The sequence below is a fragment of the Ailuropoda melanoleuca genome, chromosome 8 (assembly GCF_002007445.2).
Source record: "Ailuropoda melanoleuca isolate Jingjing chromosome 8, ASM200744v2, whole genome shotgun sequence".
NCBI lineage: Eukaryota > Metazoa > Chordata > Mammalia > Carnivora > Ursidae > Ailuropoda > Ailuropoda melanoleuca.
In genome coordinates, this window is record NC_048225.1 from 28861249 (window position 1) to 28882875 (window position 21627).

A 21627-nucleotide genomic window follows, 5' to 3' on the forward strand; every position below is an offset into this window, starting at 1 on the left:
CTTTTGTGCCTGTTTCCTACTTGCTGCCCACCAGGAAGCCTTTTCTCTGGCAGTGGACTTAAAATTGCACTCTGTATATTTTTGTTTTCTCTTCTCCGTTATGTCTTTGCCCTCAGTCACCATAAAAGGGAAATTAATGATAGTCCTTAAAATGTCTTAATTTGGCTCCTAAAGGTAGCTGATTGTCAGCCCTTCACACATAATAGATTAGATGGGTGACCGTAGGTCAGCGATTTTGTAGAAGTTGCAATTTATTTGTTTTTTAACATCCCTCCACCATAATAAAACCATGGTGCCAAACATAATCATTGTTTCGTGCTACTATATTTCAAAAACGGTTGGAAAATATTAAAAGGACTATATAATAGAAAATGAACAGAAGGAGTGAACAAAAATATAACATCTATTAGGTATCAAGCTTTCTGTGAGGCAATCAGCATTTACCTAGCATATTTCACTGCCATAGTAATCATTTGAAGGAGATGTTATCATAGATTGAATGGAGGCAATGGCAAACTTGTCTGTGGGTAGGAGGGGGCTTCACAGAGTGTGAATTTGAATTTACTAAGGAGAGTTGATTCCTAACATTGTATCTCAGAGTTAATCAGACTCAGGAAAGCCATTAAAACCACTAAGTGACTGAAGAGAGTGAATCATTGTGACATTTGGGGGATGTAGTGATTATCCTTTACAAAGATTAGAGCTGTGCTGTCCAGTATAGTAGCCATAGCCACATGTGGTTATTTAAACTTAAATAAATCAAATAAAATTAAAAATTTGTTTCTTCCTTTACAGTAGACACATTTTTAGTGCTCAGTAGGCATGTGTGGATGGTTGCTACCATATTGAACAATGCAAACACAGAATATTTTCATCATCAGAAAGTTCTGCTTGACAGCATTGAATTAGAGTACTCACCCCACTCCAGATCAGACCTGCAGTCTTGAAACTCCTGGAAAACTAAATTAATAATCAGAACCTTGCTTAGCGAGCAGAAAAACAGGGTCTGAGGAGGTTGGGAGGCCTCAAAAGCATTTTATCATGGTGTTATGAATCAGTACTTGCAACTGAGTAGCTGCCTTTTAGAACTTTCAGTTATATCAATCTGGTTCTGAGTTTCCTGCTAATCCCAGGTACTGTCAATTTCTGGATTTTCCCTCTTTCCATATATATTCTGTAATCTGCTAGATTCATAATTGGATGGATGGGAAAGGGGAAGAGAGAAGCAGGTTTTGAATAAGTTTTTCAATGTTTGTCAGCAAAGGGTGACGTTTAAAGGTTTGAGAAACACTTTTTTGGGCCTTTTATCCTCTTTTTTCCCTATCAGGATACAATGCAGTCAGTTATTCCTTGCTTGCTAAAAATTCTCCCATTTCAACTCTTTCCACCCAGTTGCTCCTGAGCCACGTTGAACACAGGTTTTGCTGTGCAAACACTTCAGTGGCACTTAGACATAGTCCTGAGTGTTGTCCAGATTCTTACTTGCATGGTTGGTATGGAGTTTAATTCTTAGAAGTCAACACTATTTCTATTTCTATATGCTGGGAGTAGTACCTCATGCTTGCCCACATATCTCCAAGATTAGGTTGAGGAAGTGCCAAAGTGGCACGATGAAGCTTGACTAGGGTGTGGTAGGTGCAAGATATGAAGAGGAAATATATTGGCTGGACTGGAGAGAATTATAAAGATAGGAGATGACTGAGCATGTTACCATCAATAGACAGGAGTCAGTAGGGATGGGAAATGTGAAGATATTTGCAAGAGGGCATAATTAGGAGAGCAGAAGGGGATGTGATTCAGCACAAAGTTGGGATTAATAGAGAACCATGAGGAACATCAACATTTAAGAGGTGGGTAGGGCAAGAGGAGCTCACAAAAGAAACTGAAGAGTAGTGACCAGGTTGGCAGGCTAGAAACTAGGAGACAGCAATAGGAGACCACAGAAGAGAGGTTTTCAAGAAGGAGAAGATAGCCAAGGATGTCAAATGTTGCTCAGAGAGGCAGTAAATTTGGATTGAAATTTATCGTTTGAACTTAACAAAGAGAAGGTAATTTTAATCATGTAGGTGGAATGGAAAGAATAGAAATGAGTAAAAGAGTAAATGAGAGAATAAGAAGTCAAGTGTTAGTACAGGAATATTTCAGAGTTTGTCCATGAAGGTGAAGAGGGCAAGACAGTGGAAGGGGAAGTGGTCCAGGCAAGTTTATTTTTAACAGAGGACTTTGAGTCCATTTAAATGATGATGGGGAGGGTTTAGTAAAGAAGGAGATGATGATACAGGAGACAGAAGGTAGTCCAAAAAGAGTGAAGTTCCTGAGAAGCGGGAAGGAGGTGAGACAACTCTTAGGATGAGAGACACTTGACTCATTTAACTGGTGCTAAGGTAGAAAGGATGGAAGTGGAGGTTTGAAGCATCATGCTTAATGCATTGAATTAGGAGGGAAAAGGGTAGGAGTCCATTAATAAGGAGTACTAGAAAAGGTAGGATTCTAGGAGAAATTGACTGCTGACTGTGGAGTGAGAGAAATTGTCTGAACTGTAGTGTAACTTGGAGGTGAGTTTTGGAATATGTTATTTTTATGGCACTCTAAATATGTATGTACAATCAAATAGAGAAAATACAGCCTTTCCCACCAGTAACGTCACTCTCAAACTCTGTTCTCCTTGATCCTCAGTATGGAAAGGGAGGCCCCATCATTGCTCTGCAGGTTGAGAATGAATATGGTTCATATCATCAGGATAAAAGATACATGCCATATATTAAAAAGGTAAGCGCTCCTTTAATTTTCCTCCATATTTACATATTTCTTTTCTCAGTTTGTTAGTTTGTGGAGCAAACGTATCCCAAATAGCTGTAGCTTGCATGATACCATGGGATATAAGGATAAATAAGGTCCAGTTTAATTTTTTCATGCATTTGCATCCTAGAGAGGAGACAAGAAACTACCTACACAACTCTCGTGTAAGAAAGAATGATGTTAAAATATTTTTCCTTTCTGTGAACATCACAGCTCTCTTTTGGTTGGTGTTTGTATAATACATGCTTTTCTATCCTTTTACTTTCAGTTATTCTGGATTCATATGCTTAAGGAGCATACCTTGTAAGCAGTATATAATTAGAGTTTGTTTTTGTTAATTCGTTATGAAGATTCTTGTCTTTTAAATGAGGTATTTGGCTTATTTATATTTAATATAATTACTGACAGTGGCATTTAAATCTACCATCCTGTTACTTTCTTTCTATTTGTCCTACCTGTCCTGTGGTCCTTTTTCTTTTCTTTTTTTCCTCTTCTTTTGGATTGACTGAGTATTTTTCTTTTTTTTTTTTATTATTCCATTTTCTCCTGTATTAGCTTGTTAAACATTTTTCACTTCTCTTTTAGTATTGGCCATAGAGACTACTATTCATCCTAGAACTATTAATGTCTAATATAAATTAGTGTGTTTGCCAGTTCCAAGGCAAAGAAAGCACCTGAGAATAGTTTAATTGCCTTTTCCTCTTCTCTTTTCTCAGTACTGTTGTTATTTCTTTTAATGCTATGTGTATTTTAGACCCACAAGATATTATTTTTATTATTGTATCGAGTCATTTAGATTTATGCGCATAATTTACTTTTTGTTGCTCTTCTCTCCTCTCTAAGCATTCTCTCTCTTATCATTTCCTCTGCCTAAAGAACACCTATTTGTATTTTCTTTGTTGCAGGTATGCTATTAACAAATTCTCTCACCTTTTGTTTGCCTGAAAATGTGCCTAGCTCATCATCATTTCGAAGGATATTTGTACTTTATTTAGAATTCTAGATTGGCAATCATTTTCTTTGCTGATTCTCTAGTGTACATTGTTTTTATTAAGAAGTTAAGTATTGATAAGATTATTGTTCCTTTGAAGGTAAAATCTATTTTTCTTCTTGTTCCTTTTAAGATTTATTTTTTGGTTTTACTCAGTTTTATGAGGATTTGGCTAGGTGTGGTTTTCTTTCTGTTCTTATTCTGCTTACATTTGTTTGCACCCTTTATTATGTGGCTTGAAGTTTTCATTGTTTTTGGAAAATCTTCAGCAACTGTCAGCACCATTTTTTTCTCTCCTCTCCTCTCAGACTTCTGTTATACAAAATTAGATATTTTCATCATATCTGTTTTGCTCTTTTCTGGATGATTTTTTTCTAAGATATCTTGTAATCTATGAATTTTCTCTGCAGCTTTGTCTAATTTGATGTTAAACCTAGTTCTTAATTTCAGATATAGTGATTTTTAGCTCTAGAATTTTCATTTGATTCTTTTCTATGGTTTCCTTTTTTTGGCCAGAATTTTTCCATTTAAAAAAAATTCCTTGAACATATTAATTATAATTATTTCAAAGCTATGTTTAAGAAACCTAATGTCTAATTTCCTATGTATCTGTTCTGTTGTTTGTTTTTCTCATGGTTTCAGTAAAGTAATATCTTTTGGTATACCTAATAATTTTTCAATCCAATTTATTTATGAAAACATGACTGAAATCATTTGAAGCTATTCATATGGGTTTATTTTTGCTTCCAGAAGGTAATTGAAATGATTTGGAGCTGGGCTTTAATTATTATGAGAGCAAGTCGGATTCTTGTTCACCTTCTCTCCTAGGGGATAGCCCTTTGGGTCCCAGCTGAAAGCCTAGAATTGTTATGGCCCCTCCTCTACTTTGGCAGTCTAGGAACTGCAATTTCTTCCCCCACATCTCATAAATTGCTGTGTAATCTACTCAGCTTTTCAGCCTCTCAGCTGATGCTTGGGGAATCAGACAATGTCTCAAGGAAAAATATGAGGCATGCTGTATTCACCTCTCTAGGCTGCCTACCTCTCTGAAACCTGACTCCTCAAGTCCTGCCTTGATGTATCTAGTATCTTCAAGTTAAAAAAAAATTTTTTTTTGTCCAGTTCATCTAGTTGCTATTAGCAGGATGGTTAGTCTGAAACAAAATAGCCCACTGTCCTGGCAGTGGAGCCTGTTGCTATCCCTGTGAGTAGTGGCCCATGAATCCCGGTTAACACCCTTTTCATTATCAAGTGTTCTAATTTAGATGAAAAGTTATATAGACACCTACCAATAGGCCATATTGCTTGCTGGGACTAAAGGGGTGAAACATTGCGTCTCATTGGACCTACGGTAGTGGAAGGTTGACTGTAATTAATATATGACATGCTGTCTCCTCTCACTCGTTCTGTTCACCTCTCAGCCTTCGCTGTTTTTCAGAAGAGTTCAGGAGAAGCAAACCACCTTCTCATACCCAACAAGCAGCCCTAGGATAATTGCAGGAATAGTTTCCCCTTCAGGATATTGTCACCCACAGACCCTGGAAGGCATACCTTTGGCTTTTCTCGGTATTCATGGCCATAGTCTCAGTATTTGACCTTTCAAGTAGATAAGTTTCTTAGCCTCTTCGGTCTCTCTTTGATTTAGACTCTCTTGGATTTATTTTTATTTAGAGACATTAAAGTCTCATACAGCAACAAGTGTGACCATAGGGATTGACTAAACAAAAATTTACCTGCGCGTGCCATAGACCAAAGGAAAACCAGCCGTGTGTGTGTTTCCTAGTCCATCCTGTGAATTAGGTCCACGGCATGTGGTTAATTCGAGCATGAGTGTGGAGGACGAGGTTTGTCTTAAATTCTTGGATGCACTAGACAAAATCTGGGATTCAGGTCCTTAGGGGAAAGCACTTGTATTAAGGTGAATGCAAACAGTCCCACTGCCTCTTCCTTTAGGTCTGATATTTTGTCAGTTTGGCCTTTCTGAGTGTGGCTGAGGCAGGGATGATGTTTTTTGTTCTAATTTGCAAGTAGTTGGATGAGGGAATTAGACCTTTTTCTCCATTCCTCAGCTTCATTCCAGTATTTTTATCACCATCATTTTTTTCTAGAGAGAAGCCATTCCATGGGACCAGGGACAGTTCATTTACCTTACCAAATTTCTCCATAGGCCCTGATCACAAGAGGGATCAAGGTGCTGCTTATGACTGCTGATGATGGAGCAGAACTGACAAGAGGCCACTTAAAACGGGGTACAATTTCTCTTTATTTCCTGTACTAGTGAATTCTGAAACAGAACAGCACTGCTTCTGATGCTTTATTTTTCCCCATAGTTTTCTTTTTAAAGATTTTATTTATTTGAGAGAGAGAGAGCATGAGAGCATGCACACCCACAAATGGGGGATGGGCAGAAGAGGGAGTGGGAGAAGCAGGCTCCCCCCTGAGCATGGAGCCTGACGGGGGGCCTGATCCCTGGGACCCCGAGATCACAACCTGAGCTGAAGTCAGATGCTTAACAGACTGAGCCACCCAGGTGCCCTGAGGCCCCATAGTTTTTAGGAAAAAGTGGTGGGGTTGAATTAAGGAACCAGTCCTTACCTTGGTACCCCACCAGCTGGTACCCTAGAGCACCAACAATGCAGACGCTTGCTCCATCCTTTTCAGTCCTTAATGGCCAGAATGGGGCCTGGCTGGGACCAGAGTAAAGACTATCTTTGTCATTGCCAAACGGCCATGACTGAACAACAGGAAGTGAAGGCAGTGTCAGAGAAATAGTACTGTCGTGGACCGAGCCCTAGGAGCTCAGGGGAGAAATAAGTTTGGGGAATAAGCATAGTAGGGAAACATGGAATAGAATTATAAGGAAGAAATATGGATTGGTATTTTGGAAAATGGAAAAAGGCAATGTGCAGACAAATAGAACCAGAGAACAGTGCTATTTGCAGTCCTTTCACCCAAACAGCTTGTCAGGCATGTTCTCCTCTGTTGGCCTTCCTCCCATCTTTTGGCATGTTTCATCTTGTAGGAGAGCAGGACAGTGTTCTGAATTAGAAGTCATGAGATCTCTAGTCAAGTTTTAGGTCTTAGGCTATTCATCTCTCTGGGCTGAGTTTCTTCATTTGGCTTTCATTTATTCATCAGCATAATGGGATTTATCTTAACTGCCCTTATTGTCTGCGTCATTCATTGTAAATGCTAAGTGAAGGGATGTATGTGAAAGCACTTTGTATGGAGCAGGTTTGGACCCACATGCAGGATCCTATCTTTATTATTAACCACAGTCAATAAAGTGTTAATGAGAACTACCTGTGAGGTGTATGTGCAGAAGGTGTGGAGGCCCAGGTCTTCATCCTGTGCCTGGGAGTATCTTCTGTCTCTGCTCAACCGTGCTGGTAGGAGGACCTTATACACAGTGTCTCCTTTTCCTCCACAGTACTTTCCACTGTCCACATGAAGCATATAAAGAAAGCAACTTATGATACACTCTTATCAATTCAGGTAAGGACATTCCAGAGACCGGATATGTTTTGATTCTTGCTTATGCTAGGACCTCTAGCTCATTTTGGGGGGAAGTTCTTTAGTTCAGTTAAAATTTTGATCTGTTATGTCCTTGAAATGCCTGCTCTAGGTGGTTTGGGGTGTAACTAAATCAAGTTCAAATGCTTACAATGCCTGGCCCGTAGCCCCTTAGAAGGATACAGAATGAGCGACATGGCACACCAGCAGGGCAGCATCAGTAGGAATCCTCACAGCAGTCCGGGGGCTATACCCTACCCCAAGTGACAGCTCAGGTTTTAAGGAATGGGAACCATCCTTGCAGAGAAGCCTCAGTCTCAGTGGAGGAGCCAACCAGTGTTCTTCTTTGTCACAGCTTTATATGTATAGATTCCAGGTCTGCTGAAGGGAACTCTTGGTTTCAAGATACACTGCATGCAGAAAGCTAGATCTATACTAGGGATTTATGTTATCATTCGTAGTTCTCCAGTCCAGATATGATTTGCTTATCAGAGGTCATTTTAATCATAGCAATCTACCTGATAACATGGATAACATTCTGCCATTATCTGGTTTTCAAGTAGACCTGAAGTTAGTTTGCATGGGCAAAGAGAGAGGTTTTGTTAACCCTTTACTCATAGCCCCATTCACCTGTAACTACTTATGATCCAGGGAGAAAGACAGGGAATGTAAATAAATGCAAGATAGGAAGTGCTAATTGCCATAAAACTGTTAGTGGGTAACTGGAGATCAGAGGGTGGCACTGATTTCTACCCCCAGCTGAGATCCGTGCATACATGTTTCATTTTGCATAGGACTGAAATATATAGTATTAGGAGCAAAAGAAGAATATGTTAATTACCATCAATATGAAATAATGTCTGGAATTCTAAAAACTCTTAAATCCCTGGTTCTCCTCCCCTATGGTCTGAGACAACACTAATGTTTAGATAAGAGTATAAAGGGAGATGTATCCAGCCTTATAATGATTGGGCCGACATCAGGAAGTAGTACAGGTAGCTCGGAGCTGTGCAGGGAGTGGGGTGAGTGCATTCCAAGAGGATATGAAGAGAGACTGTAATTCCCAGGGCAAAATAAACACTCAGATAGATGCTAACATTATGATAACGGAGGAAGAATGGAGGGGGGAGCAATAAAACCAGCGGAATCTAGAGTTAAAAGTGATATGCTGTCTATAATTAGCAAAGTTCTGAAAATAAGGTCGTTTATTTATTGAGGCAGTCAGTTAAGTGTTTTTAGCATCTACTATGTACCAGTTAGGTACTTTTCCAGGCATTGTGTATAAAGCAGTGAATGAAATCTATAAAAGTGAAACTTTGAGAGTTTATATTTTAGTGGTAAGAGACAATGAATAAATAAAAATAAAAATAGAGTATGGGTTAGTAACAAAAGCTTGAAAAACATAACATTTAGATACACAGCTTTTTTTTTTTTTTTAAAGATTTTATTTATTTATTCAACAGAGATAGAGACAGTCAGTGAGAGAGGGAACACAAGCAGCGGGAGTGGGAGAGGAAGAAGCAGGCTCACAGCGGAGGAGCCTGATGTGGGGCTCGATCCCACAACGCCGGGATCACGCCCTGAGCCGAAGGCAGACGCTTAACCACTGTGCCACCCAGGCGCCCCTATACACAGCTTTTTTATGTTTATTTCTTATATCACCATGTTAGAAACTATTAATCTTATTCTCATTTTGCAGATGAGGAAAGATGACTTAGGTTAAATTACTGATTTGAGATCACAGTTGGCCAGTCAGATGATGCAATAGAATAACCCAGACTTAAACCTTCTGCTTCCAAATCCCATGCTCTTCTCACTTTCTTCTATCATTAACCATTTTAAATTCCTTCGGTGGTGAGAGAATGATTTGATACAATATAGGGGCAGTCACAGGAATTAAATAGTGAAAATGAGTACCCATAGCTTTAGAAGGGTCATTGTAATTTGTTTCTAGTACATTTCTTACGTGAGAAAGTGAACATGAGAGAAACACAATTCTTAGGACAGATGTAACTGAATATGGGGAGAAAGCAGAGCTTTTGAAAATAGTGTTTTTGTGTTCTCAAGAGATTCCTATCCAAACTGGTCAAGGCAGAGCCTACATACTTAAGGGGGAGCTCCAGCTTGAAGTGCATGAGAAGTTAGACATTTCAAATTTAGATCAGAATGAGCACGTTATTTTGAGTGGGTACCTTGTGCCAGATCCTGTGCTAGGCTCTGGGTATATACTGGTGATGAAAAAGATACCTTCTTTGTCCTTGTGGAGGACTTTCCAGGATTGATCAATGAGTAGGAGGGCTCTGTTGTTGGCTTTGCTCTGACTGATCCTCTTCTGAGGGAAGGTACAGAAGCTGTGCTTGTCGAAGGTCTAGATGAGACAGTGTTGGAAAGGAGGGCTCATCCACCAAATGATGGGATCTGCTGTATCACAGTAGGCTGAAGTCAACACGCAGGAATTATAAAGTCCCTGCATTAAAATCAACAGCAAAAAACAGCAACAAAGCTGAAAGACCAAATGCAGATAGGAAGAGATCCATCCTAATGGCAGTTTATGTGCAAGGGATTGAGCATGTTATTAATGGCAGCCTTCACCTAAATCAAATCTGTGACATCTACTGCCAATAGTTTTGAAGACTTGGGTTTTATTACGATGAGTGACATTACCACATTTCTTCATACTGGTAGGAGCACAATTAAAGTATTTGTTTTTGTGTTTCTACTCCAGCCATTTTGTCTTAGGAGGTATTATAACAAAGTGCAGTGCTTCCAGGAAACATAATTTAGGATTTCTCTAAAAATAAATGAAAGGAATTGAGAGTTTAGTTTGGAGTTGACCAAGGTGGTGACACAGGAGACTCCTGAACTCCCTTCCTCCCACACATACCCCAGATGTACAGCCACCCACAAGCAATTCCCTCTGAAATAGTCCAGAAACTAGCTGAGTGACTCTACATATTGTGAGAATGAAAAAATATCCATGTCAAAATAGGTGAGAAAGCCTGAGACACGTTCTAACCATAAACTTCACCCCCTAAAATACTATCACAATCGAGAGGGAACCCTCAGCTCCTAGCTACTCCCTGAGGAGTGGAGGATTGGGACCCCACATCTAGTGCCCCAACTTCTAAGACTCCCACTGGAGATATGGTCTTCCAAACACCTAGCTCTGAAAACTGTGCCCATGAGACCCACAAGACTATTAAAAAAAAAAAAATTGTAGTGGCCTCATGAACACTAATCATGACTATCCCCCCAGGGCTCAGCACAGAGGGAAAGGCAAAATCATCCATGTCCTAGTCTATCTATGCCCAAAGAAGTATATCTGTAACTTTAAAAGTTGCTGCCTAAGGGCCAGGCTTCTAATTTAGGAGGCAACAAGAGGCCGGCTTCAATCTTTCCAGTCCTGGGAAGCTGGAAGACACATTTCACACCTTCTTTCAGTTCACTCCAATAATAAAACCAAGTCCTCAGCATCTCCCTGGTTGGAACTTGTGCACATATCTGGTGCCTAGCTTTTGCAGTAGTGACCTGAGGAACAGGCTGCTGGATCACCTGGTTCTAATAGCCAGTGGCACCTGTATTCATGAGTATTACAGTATCTTAGCAAAGAGAGAGTCCTTAACAAGCACAGAAGCATCTCCTCCCCACGCTGTGGCTGTATATACCTGGGCCCAGCACAGGCGAAGCAAGCTAAAATGCTCATCTCCCAGTTTCTCCCTGGAAAGAGCTTAACAACATACTTTCCTTGCTGGTGCCTGAGAGTCCCGCCTCTAATCAGCCTGCATCTAGTAAGTTGATTGTTATCCTCTCCTTTGAGACACATGCTCTTAGCACATGCTCTACTACTGTGAGCCACTAAAAACAAACAGCTTAGAAAATCACAAAAGTTTGAGAGACAGCTAGGAACTTGGGCTGGGCTAATCAACAAGGCTCATCTTGTACATGAGATCATTCTGTCAAGATGGGGAGAGATGGCTGTTTTATCTAATACACAGAAATTAACAGAGTCAAATAAAATAAAATAAAAAAAACCCACAGAGGAATAAGTTCCAAACAAAAGAAGACGAAACTCCAGAAACAGATCTTAATGAAATGTAAATAAGTGCTTTGCCTTATAGAGAGTTCAAAATAATCATCATAGAGGTACTTACTAGGTCAAGAGTGCAATGCATATGCAAAGTGAGAATTTCAACAAAGAAATAGAAAATTTAAAAAAGTGCCAAACAGAAACTATAGAGCTGAAGAATATAATAATTGAACTGAAAAATCCAGTAGAGGGGCTCAACAGTAGAGTTGATGAAGTGGAAAAAATAATCTGCAAACTCAAAGACAGGGTGGTAGAATTCATCCAGTCATAAGACAAAAAGAAAAAAGAATGGGAAAAAGTGTGCTGATAGCTTAAGGGATTTATGGGGCACAATATGGGACAAATCAAACAGATGAATATACACATTATAGAGATCCTGGAAGGAGAAGAGAAAAAGGAGCATAAGGCTTATTCAAAGAAATAATGACTGAAAACTTACCTAGCTTAAGGAATGAAACAGACATCCAGATCCAGGAAGCCCAGAGAGTGCCAAATAAAATTAATCCAAAGAGACTTACACTGGGACACAGCAATATTAATTTGTCAAAAGGTAAAGACAAGGAGAAAATCTTAAAAAATAGCAAGAAAGAAGCAACTTATTACATATAAGGGAACCCACATAAGGCTACCACAGATTTTTAAAAAAAATTTTTTAATTCAATTTAATTAGCATATACTGTATTATTAGTTTCAGAGGTAGAATTCAGTGATTCATCAGTTGCATACAATACCCAGTTCTCATTACTTCAAATGCTCTCCTTATTGCCCATCACTTAGTTACCCCATCCCCCCACTCACCTTCCATCTAGCAATCCTCGTTTGTTCCCTATACTTAAAAGTCTCTTATGGTTTGCCTCCCTCTCTTATTTATCCTTCCCTTCCCCATGTTCATTTGTTTTGTTTCGTATATGAGTGAAATCATATGATATCTGCTTTTCTCTGACTGACTTATTTCACTTAGCATAATACCCTCTAATTCCATCCACTTTGCTGCAAATGGTGAGATTTCATTCTTTTTTTTTTTAAGATTTTATTTTATTTATTTGACAGAGAGAGAGAGCCAGTGAGAGAGGCAACACAAGCAGGGGGAGTGGGAGAGGAAGAAGCAGGCTCCCAGCAGAGCAGGGAGCCCGATGCGGGGCTCGATCCCCAGGACCCTGGGATCATGCCCTGAGCCAAAGGCAGACGCTTAAAGACTGAGCCACCCAGGCGCCCCAGATTTCATTCTTTTTGATGGCCGAGTAATATTCCATTATGTATATATGTGTATATAGCACATCTTTATCTGTTTTTCTGTGTTGTCAGTTGATGGACTTCTGGGCTCTTTCCATATTTTGGTTATTGTGAACATTGCTGCTATAAACATTGGGGTGTAAGTGCCCCTTCGAATCACTATGGTTGGATCCTTTGGATAAATACCTGGTAGGGGAATTACTGGGTCATAGGGTAGCTCTATTTTTAACTTTTTGAGGACCCTGCATTACTGTTTTCGAGTGGCTGCACCAGTTTGCATTCCCACCAACAGTGTAAGAGGGTTCCCCTTTCTCCACATCCTCACCAACATCTGTTGTTTCCTGACGTGTTAATTTTAGCCATTCTGACCAGTGTGAGGTGGTATCTCATTATGGTATTGATTTGTATTTTCCTGACGACAAGTGATTTTGGGCATTTTTTCATGTGTCTGTTGGTCATTTTTATGTCTTCTTTGAAGAAATGTCTGTTCATGTCTTCTGTCCATTTCTTGACCAGATTTTTTGGGTTTTTTTGGGTGTTGAGTTTGGTAAATTCTTTATAGATTGTGGATACTAGCCTTTTATCTGATAAGATATTTGCAAATATCTTCTCCCATTCTGTAGGTTGTCTTTTGGTTTTGGCAACTGTTTCCTTTGCTGTGCAAAAGCTTTTAATCTTGTTGAGATCCCAATAGTTCATTTTTGCTTCTGTTTAGCTTGCCTTTGGAGATGTGTCTAGCAAGAAGTTGCTGTGGCCAAGGTCAAAGAGGTTGCTGCCTGTGTTCTTCTCTAGGATTTTGATGGATTCCTATATCACATTTAGGTCTTTCATCCATTTTGAGTTTATTTTTGTGAATGGTCTAAGAAAGTGGTCCAGTTTCATTCTCCTGCATGTCACTGTCCAGTATTCCCAACACCATCTTTGGAAGAGACTTGTCTTTTTTCCATGGGATATTCTTTCCTACACTGTCGAAGATTAGTTGAGGCTCCATTTCTGAGTTCTCTGTTCTGTTCTATTGAGCTATGTATCTGTTTTTATGCCAGTGCCATACTGTTTTGATGATTACAGTTTTGTAATACAGTTTGAAGTCCAGAATTTTGATGCTTCCAGCTTTGGTTTTCTTTTTCAACATTCCTTTGGGTATTCAGGGTCTTTTCTGGTTCTGTAGAAATTTCAGGATTGTTTGTTTCAGCTCTGTGAAAAAAGCTGATGGTATTTTGATAGGAATTTATTGAATGTGTAACTGCTTTGGGTAGCATAGACATTTTAACAATATTTGTTCTTTCAACCCATGAGCATAGAATGTTTTTCCATTTCCTTGTGTCTTCCTCAATTTCTTTCATAAGTGTTCTGTAGTTTTCAGACCATAGATCCTTTACATCTTTGGTTAGGTTTATTCCTAGGTATCTTATGGGTTTTGGTGCAATTGTAAATGGGATCGATTCCTTGATTTTTCTTTCTTCTGCCTCATTGTTAGTGTATGGAAATGCAACCGACTTCTGTGCATTGATTTTATATCCTGCCACTTTGCTGAATTCCTGTATCAGTTCCAGCAATTTTTTGGTAGAGCCTTTTGAGCTTTCTACATAGAGTATCATGTTGTTTGTGAAGAGTGAGAGTTTTACTTACTCTTTGCTGATTTGGATGCAGTTTATTTCTTTTTGCTGTCTGATTGCTGAAGTTAGGCCTTTCAATATTATGTTGAACAACAGTGGTGAGAGTGGACATCCTTGTGTTCCTGACCTTAGGGGAAAAGCTCTCAGTTTTTTCCTATTGAGGGTGATACTCACTGTGGGTTTTTCGTATACGGCTTTTATGATATTGAGGTATGTTCCTTATATCCCTACACTGTAGGATGCTGTATTTTGTCAAATGCTTTTTCTGCATCTGTTGTAAGGATCATTAGATTCTCATCCTTTCTTTTATTAATGTGCTGTATTACACTGATTGATTTGCAGATCTTCAACCACCCTTGCAGCCCAGGAGTAAATTCCACTTGGTCGTGGTGAATAATCCTTTGAATGTACTGTTGGATCCTATTAGTGAGTAACTTGGTGAGAATTTTTTTAATCCATGTTCATCAGTGATAGGTCTATAATTCTCCTTTTAATGGAGTCTTTGTCTGGTTTTGGCATCAAGGTAATTCTGGCTTCATGGAACGAGTTTAGAAGATTTCTTTCCATTTCTATTTTTTGAAATAGATTTAGAAGAATAGGTATTAATTCTTTAAATGTTTGGTAGAATTCTGCTGGGAGGCCATTTGGCCCCCTGGATTCTTGTTTTTTGGGAGATTTTTGATTACTGATTCAATTTCTTTGCTGGTTATTGGTCTTTTCATGTTTTCTATTTCTTCCTGTTTCGGTTTTGGTAGCTTATATGTTTCTAGGAATTTATCCATTTCTTCCAGATTGCCTAATTTCTTGACATATAATTGTTCATAATATTCCCTTATAATCATCATTTGTATTTCTGTGGTATTGGTTGAGATCTCTTCCCTTTCATTCATGGTTATATTTATTTGGGTCTTTTCTCTTTTCTTTTTGCTAAATCAAAGGTTTATTGATTTTATTAATTCTTTCAAAGAATCAGTTCTTAGTTTCATTGTTCTGTTCTACTCTGTTTTTTTTTTTTATTTCCATACTTTGATTTTTGCTCTAATCTTTATTATTTCTCCTCTTCTCCTGGATTTAGGCTTTATTTGTTGTTCTTTTTCCAGCTCCTTTAGGTGTAAGGTTAGGTTGTGTATTTGAGACTTTCTTACTTCTTGAGAAAGGCTTGTATTGCTATATACCTCCCTCCTAGGACCACCTTTGCTGCATCCCAAAGGTTCTGAACTGTTGTGCTTTCATTTTCATTTGCTCCCATGTATTTATTTTATGTCATTTTATTATTTATTTATTTATTTATTTATTTTTAAATATTTTATTTATTTATTTGACAGAGAGAAAGAGCGCAAGCAGGGGGAGCAGCAGGCAGAGGGAGAGGGAGAAGCAGGCTCCCACTGAGCAGGGAGTCTGATGTGGAGCTCGATCTCAGGACCCAGGGATCATGCCCTGAGCCAAAGGCAGACGCTTAACAACTTAGCCACCCAGGCGCCCCTCCTCCCATGTATTTTTTAAATTACTCTTTAATTTCCTAGTTGAACCATTCATTCTTTCATAGAATGCTCTTTAACGTCCATGTATTTGTGGTCCTTCCAAATGTTTTCTTGTAGGTGGCTTCAAGTTTTAAAATTTTGTGTTCTAAAAATATGCATGAAATAATCCCAATCTTTTTGTACCAGTTGAGACCTGATTTGTGCCCCAGTATGTGATCTGTCTGGAGAATGTTCCATATGCCCTCAAGAAGAATGTATATTCTGGTGTTTTAGAATGAAATGCTCTGAATATATCTGTGAAGTCCATCTGGTCCAGTGTGTCTTTCAAAGCCCTTATTTCCTTGATCTTCTGCTTAGCTGATCTTTCCATTGCTATGAGTGGAGTGTTAAAGTCTCCTACTATTATTGCATTATTATCAATGTGTTTCTTTAATTTTATTATTAATTGGTTTATATATTTGGGTACTCCCAAGCTGGGGGCATTAATATTTACAGTTGTTAGATCTTGTTGGACAGACCCTTTTGTTATTATGTAGTGTCCTTCTTCATCTCTTAGTACAGTCTTTGGCTTAAAATCTAGTTTTTCTGATATAAGAATGGCTACTTCAGTTTTCTTTTGATGTCCTTTGGCATGTTAAATGGTTCTCCACCCCCTTACTTTCCATCTGGAGGTGTCTGGGTCTAAAAGAGTCTCTTGTAAACAGCATATCTGTGGGTCCTTTTTTTTTTTCTTTATCCATTCTGATACCCTATGTCTTTTGATTGGAGCATTTAGTCCATTTACATTCAGAGTAATTATTGAAAGATATGAATTTAGTGTCATTATATTACCTGTAAAGTCACTATTCCTGTAGATTGTCTCTGTCCCTTTCTGATCTTTGTTACTTTTGGGCCCTCTCTTCATTGAAAGGATCCCCTTTAATACTTCTTATAGGCCTGGTTTCGTGTCCATGAATTGCTTTAGTTTTTGTTTGTCCTGGAAACTCTTTCTCTCTCCTTCTATTCTGAATGACAATTTTTCTGAATGGAGTATTCTTGGATGCATATTTTTCCCATTTGGCATGTTGAATATATCATGCCAGTCCTTTCTGGACTGCCAGGCCTCTGTGGACAGGTCTGCTGCCAGCCCTGTGTTTCTACCCTTGTAGTTTAAGGACCTCTTGCCCTGAGCTGCTTTCAAGATTCTTTTTTTTTTTTTTTTAGATTTTATTTATTTATTTGACAGAGACAGGCCAGCAAGAGAGGGAACACAAGCAGGGGGAGTGGGAGAGGAAGAAGCAGGCTCCTAGCGGAGGAGCCTGATGTGGGGCTTGATCCCAGAACGCTGGGATCATGCCTTGAGCCGAAGGCAGACATTTAACCACTGTGCCACCCAGGCGCCCCTGCTTTCAAGATTCTTGCTTTAGCTTTGAAATTATCAGGTTTCACTATAATATGTCAATGTGTTGACCTATTTTTATTGATTTTAAGGTAGGGGGTCTCTGTGCTTCCTGGACTTGAATGCCTGTTTCCTTCACCAGATTAGGGAAGTTTTCAGCTATAATTTGTTCAAATAAACCTCTGTCCCTTTCTCCTGCTCTTCATCTTCTGGGACCCCTATTATCAGGATATTATTTTGTTTTATGGCATGACTGAGTTCTCGAAGGCTCCCTTCATGATCCAGTAGTTGTCTTTTTCTCTTCTTTTCAGCTTCCTTATTTTCCATCGTTTTGTCTTCTGTATCACTGACTCTCTCTTCCGCCTCATTTATCCTCACTGCTAACGCCTCCATCTGTGACTGCATCTTGGTAATAGCATTTTTAATTTCAGCTTGGTTAGATTTTAGTTCTTTTATTTCTACAGTAAGGGATTCTCTAGTGTCTTCTATGCTTCTTTCAAGCCCAGCTAGTATCTTTATAATTGTTGTTATAATTTGTAGGTCAGACATTTTACTTATCTCCATATTGATTAAATCCCTGGCAGTGAGTATTACCTCCTGTTCTTTTTTTTTTGGAGTGAATTTTTGCCCTTGTAAAGATGTTCCTGCCAGGTACAGAGGGAGCAGGGTTGAGTGTAGGGGACTCCAGCCTCCACTGGAGGTGCTGTGTTTCTTTCTGAAGTCTGACTGTGCTGGTGGTGGGAGAGAGGGGTGGAGGAGTAAGACTATGGGGTCACCCTGCTGTCTTGTCCCTGGGGAGTGGAACTCACAGCTACCACTGTTCAGGAAGCCCCGTCAGAAAAGCAAAGAATCTTATGTGTCCTGGGTTTTCATCAGTTCCTTGTCTTTAACCTGTCTGTGCCTGGGCCATCAGCGTGTCCGGAGCCATAGATCTCCTGGATTTTATCTCCAGTCGGTGGCTGGGATTCAAGACTCCAAGTTTTAAAGGGCTTGGTAAGTTGTGGGCTCACTCCCGTCCCTTGGAGGAGAAGCTCAGGATATGCACAGCACCATCCTATCCCTGAAAAGCCGTTGCACAGTATGTGCGCAGAGGCTAGAATTTATTGTAATGCTCAGCAAAAAACTGGAGCCAGGTTATTGGCCATCTGCACTTGGCTCAGTCCCCTACTCCTCTCTGTCCCAGGGAAGCCATTGCAGAGCCTTGAATCTGTTGTGGCAGACAGCAATGAACGGTGGCCAGGTTATCTGCAATCTGCTCCTGTCTCTGCTTTCTGCTTAGTTCTGTTGAAGAAAAGCAGCCACACAGAGGTTTAAACCTATTGTGACTCACAGCAAAAAGTTAAGAGGCTTTCTGCCCTCTGCAAGCACCTCTGACCCTGCTTTTGAGCATGGCTCAATGGCTCCTGGCTGGCCTTTTGTCCTTGGAGAGACAAAAAATGCTCTTCCAAATGCCCTTGGGGAAGGGGTGTCATCTCTCACTGTGCGACCTAGGAGATCTGCTCACCAAGGCTTATTGTGTAGTCCCTACCTGCTGGGTTCTTTCCCACTTTCTCTCTTCCTGACTTTGCTCCATGAAACGGGTTCCCCTCCTTTCATGGCTATGCGGCTTTCCTCTCCCCCAATTCATGGTTCCAAACCTTGCTTCTGCCACATTCTCTCCCTCCAACTGTGCAAATTTTTTCCTTAATCCTTAGATCATCTTCCTAGTTGTTCAAAATAATTGAATGTTAATCTAACTGTATTTGAAGGGCAAGGCAAGTTCAGGGTCCCTCTGCTACTCTGCCATCTTAACTCTGCCCCCATCTATGGCTATCACAGATTATTAGCAGAAATCTTGTAGGCCAGAAGGAAATGGGGTGATATATTCAAAGTGCTGAAAGAAAAAAACCACCAACCCAGAATACCCTACCCAGTGAAGGTGTCCTTCAGAATCGAAGGAGCAGTGGAGCTTACCAGACGGATAAAGCTAAAGGAGTTCATCACAACAGACTAGCCTCACAAAAAAATGTTAAAAGGAGTTATTTAAGCTGAAAGAAACAGTAAGTTAATTAGTGACAGAAAAAGCTTATTTGTAGCAGGAAGACATATAAAAGTATAAAACTCACTAGTGAAGGTAAATGTATAGTTAAATTTAGAGAATAATGTCATGGGTAAATCACTTTTAACTTTAGTATGAAGGTTATAAGACAAAAGTATTAAAAATAATTAACTACAATAATTTTTTAATGATACAGTAGTAAAAAGAGGTAAATTGTGACATCAAAAATATAAAAGATAAGGAGAGGTTTAAAAATGTAGAGTATATGTTTAAAGTTAACCTGTTATTAATAGAATAGACTGCTATCAATATGAGATTTTTTTTATGTAAGCCTCATGGTAACCACAAAACAGAATCCTGTAGTAGATATACAAAAAATAAAGAGAAAAGAATCAAAGCATACCAGTGTAAAAGAATCATCAAACTACAAAGGAAGGGATCAAGAGAGGAACAAAGGAATTATAAAACAAACAAAGGCATTAACATAATACCTATCAATAATTACTTTCAATTTAAATTGGACTAAATCCTCTAATCAAAAGACACAGAGTGGTTGAATAGATTAAAAAAGATCCAATCATCTGTTGGCTACAAGAGACCTCACACACAGACTGAAATTGAAGGGATAGAAAAAGCTATTCCATGCAAACAAAAGCCAAAACAAGTAAAATAAATCAAGGGGTAGCTATACTTATAGCAGACAAAATAGACCAAGACAAACTCTGTACCAACAGTCATAGAAAGTCTTTATATGATGACAAAGGGATCAATTCATCAAAAGAATATAACAATTGTAAATATTAAATATATAAATATTATTTATTTATATATTTAAATATATAAAGCAAATTTATATACCCTAAATATATATTTAGGGATTTATTTATATACCCTAAATATATAAAGCAAATAGTAATAGATCTGAACAGAGAAATAGACAGCAGAACAATGATAGCAGGGGTCTTACATACCTCAGTTCCAACAACGGACAGATCATCTAGATAGATACTAAATAAGCGAGCATGGGACTTAAAGTATACGTTAGACCAGATGGACCTACAGAATATATACAGAAGTGCCCATCAACAGCAGAACGCACATGCTTCTCAAGTACACATGGAACATTCTCCAGAATAGACCATATGTTAGGCCACACAACATGTCTTAATAAATTTAAGAAGATTGATATCGTATTTTCCGACCACAATGGTATGAAACTAGAAATCAATTACAAGGAAAAAACTGGAAAATTCACAAATATATGGAGATTAAACAACATGCTTCTGAACAACCAATTGGTCAAATAAATGAAAAAAGAAATTTAAAAAGATCTTGAGGCAAATGAAAATGGAAACACAACATCTCAAACTTATGCAGCAAAAGCAGTTCTAAGAGGGGAGTTTATAGTGATAAATGCAAACATTAAGAAAGAAAAGATCTCAAATCAACAACATAACTGTTTACCTTAAGGAACTAGATAAAGGGCAAACTAAGCTCAAAGTTTGTAGAAAGAAGGCAATAACAAAGATCAGAGCAGAAATAAATAGAGACTAGAAAGACAACAGAAAAGATCAATGAAACCAAGTTTTTTTAAAAAAAGATGAAATTGACAAGTATTGAACTATACTAAGAAAAAAGAGATCAGACTCGGTAAAAAAAAAAGTTTTAAGTGAAGGAGTAGAATTACAAATGATACCACAGAAATATAAAGGATCATAGTTTCTACTAGTATGAATAATTATATGCCAAGAAATTAGACCACCTAGAAGAAATAGATAAATTCCTGGAAACATACAGCCATATATATCCACATGCAAAATAATGAAACTAACTTCTATCTTATGTCATACACAAAAATCAACCCAAAATGGATTAGAGACTTGAACATAAGATCGAAGCCACAAAACTCCCAGAGGAAAGCATAGGCATAAGTTTCTGGATATTTATCTTGGTAATAGTGTTTTGCATTTGACACCAAAAGCAGAAATAAACAACTGGGACTATATCAGACTAAAAAGTTTCTGCACAGCAAAGGAAACCAGCAATAAAATAAAAAGGCAACCTATGGAAATGGGGGAAAATATTTGCAAACTACATATCTGATAACAGGTTAATATCCAAAATCTATAAAATCTTGTACAACTCCATAGCAAAATAAGAAACCCCAAGTAACCCAACTGAAAAATGGGCAAAGGGCCTCCATGTGCATTTTTCTAAAGAAGACCTATAGATGTCCAACAGGTAGATGAAAAGCTGCTCAGTATCCCTAATCATCAGGGAAAGGCAAATCAAAACCACAATAAGATATCCCCGCACTCCTGTTAGGATGTCAGGAGGTAACAAATGCTGGCAGGATGTGGAGAAAAGAAAACCCTCGTATACTGTTGGTAGAGATGTAAACTGGTACAACCACTATGGAAAACAGTATAGAGGTTCATAAAGAAATTAAAAATAGAACTGCCATATGATCTAGAAGTCTTATTTCTGGGCA

General features: G+C 38.7%; 1 protein-coding gene across 2 annotated transcripts in view; it reads left to right on the forward strand.

Moving 5' to 3' along the window:
- The window catches only part of LOC105236535 (beta-galactosidase-1-like protein 2), a 58977-nt gene that overhangs the window by 20467 nt on the left and 16883 nt on the right, over nt 1–21627 (forward strand). For both annotated transcript variants that reach the window (XM_011221882.3, XM_034666118.1), the window contains 3 exons: nt 2677–2769; nt 5958–6039; nt 7221–7285. In XM_011221882.3, the coding sequence (XP_011220184.2) occupies nt 2677–2769; nt 5958–6039; nt 7221–7285 (240 nt within the window). The remainder of the gene's footprint in view (nt 1–2676; nt 2770–5957; nt 6040–7220; nt 7286–21627) is intronic.